Source organism: Humulus lupulus, chromosome 3 (assembly GCF_963169125.1).
Source record: "Humulus lupulus chromosome 3, drHumLupu1.1, whole genome shotgun sequence".
NCBI classification, from domain to species: Eukaryota; Viridiplantae; Streptophyta; class Magnoliopsida; order Rosales; family Cannabaceae; genus Humulus; species Humulus lupulus.
Window position 1 is genome coordinate 253,906,461 of NC_084795.1, and position 15,628 is coordinate 253,922,088.

The 15,628-nt window shown below is 36.7% G+C and overlaps 1 protein-coding gene and 1 pseudogene across 1 annotated transcript; both read left to right on the forward strand.

Moving 5' to 3' along the window:
• LOC133825571 (exocyst complex component EXO70A1-like) overlaps positions 1-15,628 on the forward strand; it is a 106,557-nt pseudogene that overhangs the window by 74,059 nt on the left and 16,870 nt on the right.
• On the forward strand, positions 2,345-3,349 carry LOC133823653 (uncharacterized). Its single transcript, XM_062256507.1, has 2 exons — positions 2,345-2,679; positions 3,203-3,349. The coding sequence occupies exons 1-2, from the start codon at positions 2,359-2,361 to the stop codon at positions 3,257-3,259; spliced, it is 378 nt and encodes a 125-aa protein (XP_062112491.1). The 5' UTR covers positions 2,345-2,358; the 3' UTR covers positions 3,260-3,349.

The window sequence follows — 15,628 nt, forward strand, 5'->3', positions numbered from 1 at the left end:
AATTTAGTTGTTTTCCATATGGTTATATTCTAGTGGCATTGTATTAGCTATTATAAATTCATTGTTACTTTTTATATTTATTTTTTCATCTTGAATTCTTTGCTTCGCATAGAATTGGAACCATATGTTTGAAATTTAGAGTATTGTGGCCACTTGCTGTTCTATGAACACTGTTAACTCCATATATGCTAGCTAATTAAGAAGTGAAGTTTTCTCTTATCTCTAGTTTTGTTGCTTTTTGAGTGTAATATATTATTTTTATGCAGTACTCTATTCAATTTCCATGTACGTAACAATTTCCATGAACAAAGTGTAGTCACAGTTTTCTTTTCCTTTTACTGAGAAAAACAAAATCAATAAAAGCCAAGTATTATATATGGTAATATACATTTGGGTGCATGTTAAATGGTAATATGCATCTAGCTATACATGATATGTTTCTTGAATTTTGTTTGTCTTGTTCATGCAGCTTCTAATTGATGGTAACTTATTATTTTAATAACATAATTGCTGGTGCCTTTTGTGTGTTTATAATTTGTTTTTGTTTGCATATTGTAATGTGGTCCTAACAATAAAGTTAAGTTCTTTTGGGGGTTTTGTAGTGAAGGGTCCCTACTACATGTGGAAGAAACTAAATGAACTTATGAGATTTGGGTTTGGCAATTATGAAATTGTTTAAATTTTAGTCGATTGTCATGATAATTAAAGCTTGAATCATTGGAAATAAAACTAGAAAATAGTATACTCAAATGGGTTATGAACCATGTTGAAAATGAAAAGAATTTCTGACTCTTTTGCCGTTGGGCAAGTGATTTTCGACTTCTGATTTTTGGCACTTTTCGTAGTTGTAGGTTCATTGGCGGGTTCCCTCTTGTGCTTTCTCAATGTAATTTCTCTTCTCTACAAAATTATTGAAATACCATAGCCATTATTCAATTCATTTTAGTTATATTTAAGTATAAGTTATAGTGATGAACATAAGTGTATTTGGTACTATATATAGTACATGAATACTCAGACTAAATTCAATCTTTGTAGGGTTGCATTTATATTGTTGATGCATATAAAGTTTACTGGAGTAGCTGTGTTAAAGGGATTCACGCTGGACAAATGGTTCTGCGGCTAGTTGAAGCAATTCGTAACTTTTCAACAATTCTTTCCTTCTCTCAATGTGTATGCAATTATGTACTAAAACACACACACACACACACTATTATAACTCCCAAGACTTGTTACAACTAATTATTACAGAGCTAAAAAACAATGTAATTGTGCCACTCTATTGATCCAAATGGTTTATTTGAGGACTGATATTTGAACAGAAAACTGTCTCATTCCCTTGTTTTCTGGTCTTATCTTTTTCTCATTACGAGCTTCTTTTGCTAATAATGTAATCCAATGACACAGATGTTTATCTTGCTGGGACTGCCATGTTGATCTTTGGCATGGGCTTATACGGATTGCTTATCTTTGACTTAATTACTTGTGTTAATACAGGGTTGCCTACAAAATAATCAGACAACTCTGGAATGGACTCTTTTTCCTTGGATACATATTTGAAACCAAGTATGCCTCTCTTTCCGTCCACATATTAAAAGAGGTTTATTAGTCACTCCATTGGGACTGCATTCATACTGTTAACTCTTTTTTCTGGACTTTTCTTTGTTTCATGTACAAACCTTGTTGTTTCTTTTTCATAGTTTAGTTAGCAAGAGAGTAAATAAAAGGTTGTGCTTTTTATGATTGTTGTAGTTTAATTTGATGAATGTGCATATATGTCTATTTGCTAACTCAGGTAGCTGGAATTTATAGTGGTTATCTCTTGTTTATTTCCTTGAATTTGTATATTTTTTGAGTTATTTTATTTTGTTTCTTAGTCATTGATTTGTTATAATATACGGCTTGAGTGTATTCTAGTTTCTTGTTTGGCCTTTTATTTTCTTGAGTTATTTGATTCCTTCTAGCTTTTCCTTTATTCTGAAGTTGTTTAGAGAGCAATATAAGGGAATTATTTTCTAAGTAGTTGCAAAGAGCAACAATAGAGGAATATGCTTGCTCTTATAAACTCTAGTTAAGATTAAGTTGCATTGATTTGTATTTCCTTGTTTTAATATCAGTAAAGGACATATAGCTGCTTTTTTTATTATTTGAAAAAATAACTTTGCTTGATTATGTTTGTAATGTATCAAGCCTTTGCCTTGCTTTATGAAGAAAGTTATGAAACACTTTATGTCGTCATTGCTCCCTAATGTCTAAAAAGCTATAATGTCTTAATGGCAGCAAGTTGTTTGACAAGTTTGATTTTATTTGCACTGTATTCTCTTTTCTTATTTATATCTTTGGTAAGTTATAGTTTATATGATAGTTATGGGATTGGATTTGCATTCACTTGTTATATTATTTATTTATTTTAGTTTTCATCTTGCAGATGTTCCCAAGCTTTGTTTGAATCTTCATTTTGTTTTCTATTATGCTTATTTATATTTTGATATTTCTTTGCTAGTTGATTTTCTGGCATTTCAGGAACTTGTTACTGCTTGGGTTGTCATCTTGGCTTGCCTTGTCCATGGGTTTGTTACAGTCTTAGTTGCTAGTGAAGCTCATGCAATAACTCTGGCTGTTGAGGGTTTGTTAGGAGTTGTGTTTACAGTGGCTGCATTAACAGATGAAGCAATGGATGTTGGTGAGGTTTTTTTTTTTTTTTTTTTGCTATAAGAGTTCTCTAATATGTCTACAAATTAGTTTATGAATTTTGACCTATATCTAATTTGTTCATGAAATTGTTTAAAATCATGCTTTAAAGTTTAATTAAGTGCTTGTTCTCTTTGTTTAATTAACCCTGTTCAATCCCCAAATAACATCCAGCCATTTACTACAATTCAGAGTTATTTAAGTTCTTGGCACAATGTTCCAGTGATATTTCATTATAAGTCTGTAAAAATTATAGTATAGCATTCATTCATTACCTGGGCTAAATACATGTTAGTTTGGATTCCAAGTGGGTTAATGAAATCTTTTACAGGTCTTTGTTAATTTTTAAGCATCTCCATTTTTTTTTGTCTTTAGCACATATAATCATTAAGCTGTGCAAAATAGGTAGTGGTATGAGGTTCATCTCATCTGATGTTCATGCATATATATGTAATAATCTATTTGGTTTTAAGGGAAATAATGTGTCGAATGTCCATATGTGCTGTTTTAGGTTCAGATCACTTCCAGGACTTGTCAACCAGACCCAAAGGGATATCATAGAATGTGAGAATTTTGTCTTCCGGACAAGTGCACAAAGGATGATGAATTGAAGGATGGAGCAAGTTTCATGCATGGTTTACTTTTGTGTATCTTGTAATGTTTTTGTTTTTCATTTTTGAAGTAAAAAATGTTGAAGAAACTTTATTATGTTATGCTTTCAAACTTAAGTTAGAACTAAGATCTCATGAAGTAGACACATTCATGGTTTGAATTAGTTATTGTTTAATGTAATACTTATGGTTTATCAATATATTGAGAATTACATTTTATGATTAATGTTGAATTTTTTTTTATCAAAATACAATAATGAAAATCTTTTAATTAAAAAAAACCATATAAGTATACTTATCAAAATAAAATTTAAAATTTTATTACTATATGTTATGATTTAAAAACATATTATAAGCGTAAAAAATCGTTATGGTTTATATAATATAACAAACTAAAAATGTTATCAAAATAATCAAATGTAACAGTTGAAAAGTGTTATGAAAAAAGTACAAGATTAAACTTCAAATTTATAACCAAAAACTCTATCTAAATGTTATTATTTGAATATTATAGCACCTAAAAATGTGTTATTGAATAGTTTAAGATAACACCGAACATAACATTCAAAAACTGTTATAGAAAAGACTGGACTTTTAATAACAGGGGCTATGTTAGCATTTTCAGAAGTGCTATCAATAGTCCCGGTTAGCAGTTTTTAAGTGTTATGAATACTGTTTTTTCTTGTAGTGACTGGTCGGCCAAAACACATTACTGGTCGCCCAAGACACATTACTAGTCGAATAACACTATTTTCTGACGTGACTGGTCGGACATATTTTTTTACTGGTCGGTCAAGAACCTTACTGGTCAGGCAGAAACCTTAACTAGTCGGTCAAATTACTTCCTGACCAAATAAATCAATTTCGTGACCAGTAATATCACAACTCCGAAGATTAACTTCAAACCTTTTCACTTCTTTAGTCAACACATTTATTGACTTTTAATGTGTCATTTACTAACCATGCATTGCCACTTGTCCCATCATATTGCCACATCATCGAACAAAATTTTGGGATAACAATAGGAAGTGCAGATTTCCCATTCATTGGGATGAGACATGTGAAAGGAGATACTTGGGTCCTAAGGCAGTTCAGAGGACTAGTGAGACCATTGAGAAGATTAGAGCTCGGATGCTCGCTTCTCAGAGTAGACATAAGAACTATGCAGATCCCAAGCGCAGGAACGTGGAGTTCTAAGTGGGAGACTACGTCTTCCTTAGAGTCTCGCCATGGAAAGGGGTGAGGAGATTTGGAATGAAGGGCAAGCTAAGCCCTAGATTTGTAGGTCCATTTGAGATCCTGGAGAGGATTGGTCAAGTGGCGTGAGCGTGGTGTCAATGGGGGTCGGTTAAGTGGATACACTAGTGGCTCTGAATGACCTCCGTCGGGCTGGATAGCTAGAGACGGTGCTTCCCACTCCTTCCCTGGGGGAAGAGGTTCCTCCGGTCTACCTCCATGCTTAGACGGAGGGGGATCTTTCTTGGAAGCCCTCCGCTCTACTTCGTTCTGGCAAACCTCATCCTCTTGTATTTACCGTAGCTGTTTTGATCGTCTTAGCATTTTTCATTGTTGGAAGTGATGGAAGAACACTGGCTTGATGCTTGTTCTTCCCACAGATAGCGCCAAATTGTTGACGGTGAAATCTCGTCAACGAAATTAGATCGGAAAACTCAAAGGTAAGTGTGGCGATATTTAGACAAGAACTTAGAATGAACTTATGGAAGGATAAACACAGATCAACAATGGAGTAAAAAATGTATATTGCTTAATAGCCTTTGCATATAATGAATTTTCCAACCCCCTTTCTGGAGGGTTGATAATCTATTTATATTGGAGCTCTAATGGCTCCTCGTACATTGTGGTCCCAGGGGGACAAGATTATACATGGGTACACTGCCAGGGTAGTGGCACAAGTTGTGGTGGAGCAGAAGGTTATAGTGTCGGCCTGGTACATAGTCAGAGGCATGCATATAGTGCTTCCACTCTCTGTACAAATCTGTACCTTCACTACATGTGTGATACAGATGTTAGGGTCATGCTTCTGTCCTCCTCATGGTTGTACGTCCTACACCCGTACACGTACGGGTACTTTGTACCTAATGGTTATTCTCGCACCTCCAAGGCATGTATCTGCTCAAAGCTATTCCACGTTCTACTAAGCGTAGGGAAGCTAGTGTGTTGACTTGAACGATACACTCAGTCATCTATTCCACTATTGGCTCAATACCTAATAGTTATTGGGTCTCTCCTATTGCTCCTCGCACGCTCCTTCCAGAGGTCTTAAACCCCATGCGGGTACGCAAGGCACGAGACCATGGTGGTGTAAGGCATCTCAGGGGTCGCGAGACCATAGTGGTGCAGGGCACCTTAGGGACCGCGAGACCATAGTGGAGCAAGGCATCTTAGAGGCCGTGGGACCATGATGGTGCAAGGCACCATAGGGGTCGTAGGACCATGGTGGTGTGAGGCCCTATTGTATGGTTGAAGGATACTAGGTGCGAGGCCATGGGAGCCGCGAGATAAGATGCGCGGATGTGCACGTAAGGCACCTGCGTGTGCACAAGGCCACCTGCGTGCGCGCGAGGCCACCTTGGCCTGGGCACCATTATGCGCGTGAGGCCACCTTGGCCTGGGCACCATCATGCGCGCAAGGCCACCAGCGTTCGCGCGAGACCATCAGCGTGTGCGCGAGGCCATCCACATGAGGTGCACGACGCGAGGCGCCTCTCAGGATGATGGCCCGATGCGCGTGCGAGACCGTGGCCGAGATAGTGGTGCGCGCGCGAGGCCCTCCACATGAGGCACATGGTGCGAGGCCTCCCCCACAAGGCGCATGTCACGAGGCTATGGGAGTTTTGGCCAGAACGTGGTCTCGTGGGACCTATTGGAACGAGCCCGATGATATGGCTGAGTGACCCTCAACCATGTGTTCTGGGTAGGGATTAAAGAATTTTTTCTCTTTGGTGGATTTTTGGCATCCACAAAATGCACCACCTTTGGTTGACAACAACACTGAGATTATCTGATTACAATAACAAGTGGAAGAATTACTGCAGCAACAACAACAACCTCAGCCACAACCTCAGTCGTAGCCATCCCAGCAACAGAAGAATGTAGGATATCCATATGGGGGATGGCTGATGGAAAATTATGTGCCTTATCTAGCTCATTGCATAGAGCTAGTCTACGAGTGTTTCCATATGCAGCACACTCCAAATTTTGAAGGGAAAACTGAACCCTTTGAGGCTGAAGAGTGGCTCAGGAATGTAGAGATGATTCTGGCACACATGAACCTCGACAATGCAAATCGCATATCCTGTGTTTCTTCTCTACTAAAAAAGGATGCCAGAATCTGGTGGGGTTTGGTACAGCAGACTCATGATGTCACCACCATGAATTGGGCCAGATTTGTGGAGCTATTTCAAAAAAAGTACTACAACTCAGCAGTCATCGCTACGAGGGTGGAAGAGTTTGCCAGTCTGAAAAAGGGCAATTTTTCGGTAGTTGAGTATGCTCGGCAATTTGATCGGCTAGCCAAGTTTGTACATGAGTTAGTCCCGAACGACTACTTGAGGGTTACCAAGTTCACCAAGGGATTCAGACCCAAGATCAAATTAGGGGTCAAGCTTGGAAACCTCGGAACCATTTCTTACGCGGATGTTCTATAAACTATAAAGTTGGAAAGGCTCCAAGAAAATATTAGCAAGGAGGAGGCAAGCAAGTCTGAATCCAAGCAATAGAATCAGACTCAGAATGGTTGAAATGACAACAACAACCAGCATTGCAATAATGGGCAGTAAAGAAAGCATCCCAATAATAAGCAGATTGATGCTGACAAAAGAGCACGAACTAACAATGGTAATAATAGGTCGGGTTATGTGGAATACCCTTAGTGCTCCAAATGCTAGAAACAACATACTGGGGAGTGTCATGCAAATAGCAAAGGTTGTTACAATTATGGCCAGGAAGGTTATCGGAAAAGAGATTGTCCACGGCTCAAAACAGAAGAAAAGAATGACAACAAGATGGTTCCAGCCAGAGTCTTTGCCTTGACCCAAGGAGAAGCCGAAACTAGTAACAAGGTGGTCACAGGTCAGCTTCCTATCATCAATAATATATGTTCAATATTGTTTGATTCGGGAGAAACACACTCGTATATCTCGTCAGGAATGATAGAAAAACTAGACAAACCTTCTGAAAGATTTAGAACTAGGTTTGTTACGGAACTGCCTTCGGGAGAAATTGTTCTATCATCACGAATAGTACGAGGAGGACCAATCAAATTCAAGGGCATGGAGCTAGAAGAAGACATGATAGAGCTAGAGATCAAGTACTTCGACATAATACTGGGCATGGACTGGTTAGCAAGACATGGCGCAACCATCGACCGTAGACGCAAGCAAGTGACGTTCAAAACTCCTGAGGGTCAAAAACTATGTTTTATGGGAAAGGTTTCAGGACTACGAACATTTCTTATCTCATCTCTCAAAGCTCAGAGGATGATAGAAAAAGGATGTAACACATTCTTAGCAAGCGTCACAGATGTGGGACATGAAACACAAATAAAGGTTGGAGATGTCCACATTATAAAAGAATTTCCAGAGATATTTCTTGATGACTTATTAGGGTTACCCCCTACTCGGGCAATTGACTTCACAATTGAACTAGTACTAGGAACCGAGCCTATCTCAAAGGCACTATACCTAATGGCACCAACCAAACTCAAGGAGTTGAAAATACAATTACAAGAGCTCTTAGACTTGGGTTTCATCAGACCAAGCCATTTGCCATGGGGAGCACCGGTTCTATTTGTGAAGAAGAAGGATGGAAGTATGCGGATGTGTATCGATTACCATGAGCTGAACAAGGTAACAATTAAGAACAAATACCCGTTACCCTGAATCGACGACTTATTTGATCAACTCTAAGGAGTGATTGTATTTTCAAACATTGATCTACAGTCCGATTATCACCAGCTCAAGGTAAGGGAAGAAGATATACCAAAGATGACTCTTAGGACTCGTTACAGACATTACAATTTCCTAGTTATGTCTTTTGGTCTTATCAACGCTCCAACCGCATTTATGGACTTAATGAACCGAGTATTCAAGGATTTCTTAGATAAATTCATCGTGGTATTCATTGATGATTTTGGTGTACTCCAAGGATGAAGTCGAGCATGAGGAACATTTAAGACTGACCATGTTGCGACTAAAGGAGCATAAATTTTATGCCAAGTTCAAGAAATGCGAATTTTGGCTATCACAAGTAGTGTTCCTTGGCCACATAGTATCAAAGGATGGAGTCACATTAGACCCAACTAAAGTAGAGGCTGTGAAGGATTGGCCAAGACCTAAGAATGTGTTAGAAGTTAAAAGTTTTCTCGGGCTAGCAGGCTATTATCAGAGATTTGTAGAAGGCTTTTCTAAGATAGCCACTTCGCTTACTAACTTGACTCAGAAACAGCAAAAGTTCAACTGGAGGGATAAATGTCAAGACATCTTCCAGTTGCTCAAAGATAAATTGTGTTCAGCACCAGTACTTTGGGTACCGACACCTAACAACAAGTTTTTAGTATATTGTGATGCATCCAAGCAAGGTTTAGGCTGTGTGCTAATACAAAATGACAAGGTGATAGCCTACATCTCAAGACAGTTGAAGGAATACGAGCAACGCGCTATCCAACACACGATATGGAGTTAGCGGCGGTGGTCTTCGCACTGAAAATCTGGCGCCACTATCTTTATGGAGAACTGTGTGAGAACTATACGGATCACAAGAGCTTAAAATATTTCTTCACGCAAAAGTAGCTCAATATGAGGCAGCACAGGTGGTTGGAACTAGTAAAGGACTATGACTACGAAATCTTATACCACCTAGGAAAGGCAAATGTAGTTTCAGATGTGTTAAGCCAGAAGAGTTACAGAAATCTGGCAGCATTATCCTGAATTGAAAAGCTGCTTCAGCAAGAGCTGATAAATGCTGGAATAGAAATAGTCATGGGTCAACTGGCTAACTTGTCCATCCAGTCGAGTTTACTAGATGATATACGGATCAGGCAAGGGCATGATAACGTATTAGTATCACATATGGTTGCAGCCAAAGAAGGCAAGACTACGAATTTCTCTATAGCTGGATAGGGGTTCTTGAGATATAAGGGTCGGGTATGCGTGTCGAATGACCATCGAACTAAGACAATGATTTTAGAAGAGGCACACACTACCCCATACTCAGTTCACTCGGAGTCTATCAAGATGACTCGCGACCTTAAGGAACTATATTGGTGGTCGGGAATGAAGAAAGACGTAGCAGAGTATGTGTCCAAATGTCTAATATACCAGCAAGTAAAGGCACAACATCAGCGAACCCCAGGCTTATTGCAACCGCTTAGTATTCCAGAATGGAAGTGGGAAGACATAGTCAAGGACATCCTGACAGGATTACCACGGACAAGTAAGCAATATGACTCGGCTTGGGTTATGGTTGATAGACTCACAAAGTCAGCTCACTTCCTGCCTGTCAAGACTACGTACACTGCGAACCAGTACGCAAACATTTATGTTTTAGAAATAGTACGACTGCATGGAATCCCTAAGACCATAGTATTCGATAGAGGATCAATGTTCACATCGTGATTTTGGGGAAGCTTGCAACAAGCCATGGTTATGGCTTTTGGTTAGGTGTTTAAGTTTCTTGAAACTTAAGGTATTTCGATAAGTTTCTATCTTAATGGTTTAGTTCTTTTTTTTTATCTTTCTTTTTTAGAAACTCATGGTTTTTGTTGTTGGTTTTAGGAGTGTTCCAATCCCGTTCTTGTCTCCAATATCCTGATTTTTGGTAAGGAAAATAGGTTAGATATATGTGCTATGATATGTTTATGTGATATGTTATGTTGATATGTTATATGTTTGAATATGTTTTGTAGTCACTTGGGGCTTATAGTTGCTTAGATAGCAAACCCCAAGGTTTTTATCATTATCGTTGAGTAGAGTTATGATTTACCCTACCTTGATTAGTAAACAGAGGACCTAGATGGGTTATCATATACTATTTTGTGATCTAACCTACCTCGATTAGTAGAATGACGACCTAGATGATTTTATCACATGCTACGATAATGAGTTAGTGGCCATTGATATTGTAGTCCTAAATGATATATGTTTTTACGTCATATGTTTTATGGTATATGTTTTATGATATACTCTCATGATTTATGATATATGTTTTTAGTAGATTTTCCTTGCTGAGCATTAGGCTCATTCCTTTTATTTTAGATGGTGCAGAAAAATGAACTTGGAAGGTGGGACAGATTCGTGGCAGCTTGGCATGTGTATTGGGGATGGATGGATTGAATAGACTGCGGGAAGATCGAAGATGACGTTGTTTAAAGTCTTTTAATTTATGTTTTATGTATTTCCGCACTTAGTATTTAAACAATTGATTAAAGTTTATGTTTTTATGTTTTATGTACTAAACAATGGGTACCCATACCTTATTTTATATTTCGTACCGTATTTTGGATTTTTAATAAAGTTCTAATATTGTATGTATGTATTCCAAAATAGTAGTTATGTTTAGTAGTTTTTAATGGTCTGAGGTCTAGAATTAGTCGGGGCATTACAAAACACCGTTGTTGTTTCTGACTAATAAGTCAGTGCGTAGCTTAGATAAACAATGTATTAAAAATTTGTTCAAGGAAATAAACATTTTCATTAAAAGTTTCGGTCTGTACATGGGATCCCAAAATAGAAGTTTAAAAGTTATTTACAACCGAAAGGATTACAAAATAAGCTGCCCTAAGTGGAAGAATAGGGTCCAACCCTAGTTCCTCTGTGATATCTCGGTTGTGGCGGTCATGCATACTGCATATGTACACACCGCCCCTAAAAGTCTCCAACTCATGGCTGGCCAAGCTTCTCCTTACCCTTACCTGCACCACATAGCACCCATGAGCCAAGGATCGACAAGAAAACTTAATTAAACCAGTTCAGATAATTCATAGAATATAAACAATATATGTAACAGTAATAACTGTACTCAATAGGAATATTATACAAGTATGTGACCACAGAGTCACACAAGTGCATATCGCGCTTCGATTTATTCAAGTGGCATCTGAGCCAGACAAGTGCATACCGTACTCCCAGGGTGGCCTAGCCATAGCAACCTGCGTTCTACACTTATAGTGCCAACCATGACTTATAAGTCGAGCTTTCCAATCAGGAATAATCAAATGTATTATCTATTTATCATATAATAGAATACAACACATTCTAGTATGCTTAATTAGATATTCACAGGCATAATTATAATCATGCTCATTAACAGGGGCCCAAGCCCTAATTACAACCAGGGTGCAGTCTTCTTACCTCAATTTTTGTGTGAATGATGAAACGAACCCGAGCGCTATCCCTGACCTGAGCCTTGCGAAAACCCTAGTAACTATGCAAGTATACATTCATCAAGAATTAACCCCAGATCCCGAGTTCCAATTTGGACTCTAACTATCGGAACCACTGTTCCCAGTTAAGGGGCCCTAAATGTTAGGAACAATTCCTAGTGTATAGTGGAAATTGCGGTAATGATAGTATTATATACAACGAATTTTTTTCATATAAACAACTTTATATGAGAATCCTTTAATATGCAATATGTTAATCAATATAATATGTATAAGTGAAAATAATACGAAATGATTTACCTCTTGTAGCCTATCAAGAATCCTTGAATCTTTTCGCATTTATTTCGATATTCCTATCCTCGCTAGAGTACTCACACCTAGACATTCCAAGATGTTCTCTACACCTCAAGATGTGGGTGGGAAAATAGAGAAAAAGAATCGATTTTGTGAATCAAAAGTATTCTCAACACATGAGACTCTTGATTATAGGCTAGAGAAAAAGGTTTTTGTTTTGTGTGAAAAAGATGATAGTATTTGTTCTCTGTAAAAAAAATAAAAATACTTGTTTTCTCTATCATATAGAATATATAGACATTATTATCATAATAATAATAAAATTAATCATATTTAAAAATAATAATAATAATAATAATAATAATAACGATAAAAGACTAAGTACATTCAATTTTAAAACCCTTTTTAAAATGTTTTATTAATTAATTAAATAAAATAAAAAAACCAATAACTGATCACCATTAGTAGTGCTACACACATAGAGTAGTCCAAGCCCTATGCATGTGGCACTATCCCTGAAATATGAGATTTGAATCTTCATGTATTTTTATTTTAATTAATTAAAAATTATAAATTCAAATAAGGTATCATCTTTTTAAGGAAAATATAACAACTTAAATTTCAAAATTCAAAATTCAAAATTTGAATTTCCATTATCACCTTATTAATAATTAAATAAATATAATAATTATAACCAATTTTGACTATCCATATTTATCCTTTCACACTTAAATAAAATAATTGATTAAAATCAATTTCTTTTATTTCTACACAATTTCGAAAATTGCACAATTGCAATAATAAATTGTGCAACTTCAATTATCACATAATTGAACATTTATCCCAAAGAATAAATATGCTCTTAAATAGCACATTCACAGTTTGACCCTTGTATCAACTTTTACCTTGATTAGTATTGATAGAACCACCTTGGGGACCTATGGACCAATAATTCCAAGCTCCAATAAATAAAAAATTATTAACCAAAACTCTTTGATTCAATAATCATATTTATTAATCTCATGATTATTCCACTATAAATATGAGACTGCACTCTTGAGAATTAAAGTGTCCATTGATATAATCATTACATACAAATTAATCATCTTTTGATGATTCATAATTAAGTGGGAATAAAATTATTGTTTTACCCTTTTAATTATATATTGATTCCTAGTGTACCATTGACTTTACTAGTGAATCTTAATTCATAACCTGATTATGAATTTGACGTCAATAACCTTTTAAGTTCCAAAATCCAACCCAATAGGGAATCATCATTCAATCTATAAGAAGGTATAGATTCCATATTTGTTAAGCTATGTCCCCAACCGTATACATCATTGAGTCCCCAAAACAATAGTTCTTAGCCTAATCATTCTGACGAATCGTAATGCATGAATCAAAGGATCAAATAACATATATAAGAGTTCTTAGTAACTTTAGGATTAAGATCAGTTTGTATATGATCATCAGTTGATGTTTTTCAGAATACTACGAATGGTATTTAAACAAGTATTATTAAATCACATCTGGTCCAGTTATACATACTCTCAGCATGCAAAGTACATCCACTAAAGTGTCCTACTACACTAGTAACCTGGGTCTAGGTCACTTTTATTCATAATACTAGTGGACCGTACTAGCAGTAATTAATCTAAAGATTCCATAACTTTATTTTAGTGCGAACTATTTAAGTTCATTATCTCAATCTCGATCCTCTCATACCAATATGAGATTGAGACCACATAGATGAACTTGCAAATTTTCTGATATTTACTTAATATTATTAACAATAATATAGTACATAAGCTACATATATACAATAATTCAATTCATTCATTTATTTCATAAACACGTTTGTCAATTAAAATTGCTTTAAGGGCACAATTCCCAATACTAAAAATGTCCCCCGAGCCCCCAATTGGGCTCCCAAACTGAATACCCAAGCCCCTGAGCCTTGCTCTCAAAATTAGGCAAAACAGCTTTTCAGGGTACTTGGCGCAATTGCGCCTGCCCCTGGCGCAGTCGCGCCCACATAAATAGTGGGTTTTCCTGGGTAGTAGTGCGGTCGCACCCCTTATCTCGAGACCCAAATCCCGATTCCAATTTCACCATTTTTGGGACACTAGCGCGGTCACACTAGGTCAACAGAAACCCAAAAACAGTCCAAAACATAAGTGTTTTTCCCCAATCTGTCAAACTCGCGATTTCTCTACCCAACCAGACCCAAAATCTACCCAAACAATAATTCCAGTAGAATTTCGACAACAAAACACACCAAAAATCTTAGGCAACCAAAGCCTAACACTCATCTCACCACAACACATCCACATAAATCAAAACTAGAAAAGCCAAGAAAGCCAAGAACAGGGTTCTTACCTCTGAATTTCTAGTTTTCCAAGCTGCTTTGAGATCCTCAATTGCTCATAATCCCCTAGAAAACTTCAATTTTCCTTTCAATCTCTCAAGAAATCCAACTAGGCCTAGCTTTTGAGTTCCCTTGAGTGTTCTTCCAAGGTGGCCAACAAGTGAGAATGAGAGAGGGAAAATGTGAATGCTCCTCCCCAAAGGTTGCTGCCTATTTTGCAATCTAATGTGGTCAAATGACCACATTGCCCCTTACCCCCACTTAACCTCAAAGTTTACTCCCAAGGGGAAATTAGTCATTTGGCATAATTCCTGTTAATCTCAAATTACCACACATATTCCCAAATAAATCTATCAAACCAAATATTCACCAAGTTAATTCCCATTACTCAATAAATTCCAATAATCTACCAAATTACCAAAATACCCCCAAGCTCACCCCGAGCCGGCTATTTTACCCCATTGTGACTTTTCCGCTAACTTGCTCACTAGGATCGCCTCGTGTTGAATAACACAAATATATCCACATAATAATGTGGTCTCAATCATAAATCACATATATTTAAAATTATACCCTCAACATGTAAAAATTACAAAAATGCCATTCTAATAAGAAAGGGGCCCACGTGCATATTTAATACACTAAATACATGCAAATATGATCATATCATAATAAAATTCACACAATTCACATAATAATGTACTCGTAACACATAAATACATAATTAATTCAATTATTCCCCTCCTAGCCCCCTAATTAAGGCACTAAGCCTTATTAGGGAAATTGGGATGTTACACTGCCATTCTTGATGGAATCGTTCATCCTTTGACCAACTATGTGATCAATTATGTAAATTTCAAATTTTAGTAAGTCACAACTTCTTTGCTTTTCCCTACTTTCTATGGGCTTCCTTTTTGGATGTTGCAATTCTTACATTCTAAGCTGCTTGCTTTAGTACTGTAACTTGTTTCTTTATCTAAGCACCAAAGTGTTTGCAGTTTCATTCGTTGACTTTGTTGTCTTTGGTATAGGTAAAATGATTTGTTTGTCATGTGTCTGACATATAATACTTATTGTTATTTAGTGTATATTCTCTATTACCATTTATGTTTTTTCCTGGATAATACATGAATGTTTCAAGATTTCGCAAGAGTTCATGAAAATTTGACAAGCTAAAAAACAACTAGGAATATTTTTGTCAAATTTCACAAACTATGAATATATATATATATTCTTTTCTCAGTTAGTAATTTTCTCTTT

Bases quoted from the DNA above. Each gene is read 5' to 3' on its own strand.
- LOC133823653 (XM_062256507.1), top strand. From the start codon at position 2,359: ATGATAGTTATGGGATTGGATTTGCATTCACTTGTTATATTATTTATT. The intron at 2,680-3,202 runs GTTGGTGAGGTT...GTGCTGTTTTAG, and splicing joins TAACAGATGAAGCAATGGAT to GTTCAGATCACTTCCAGGAC.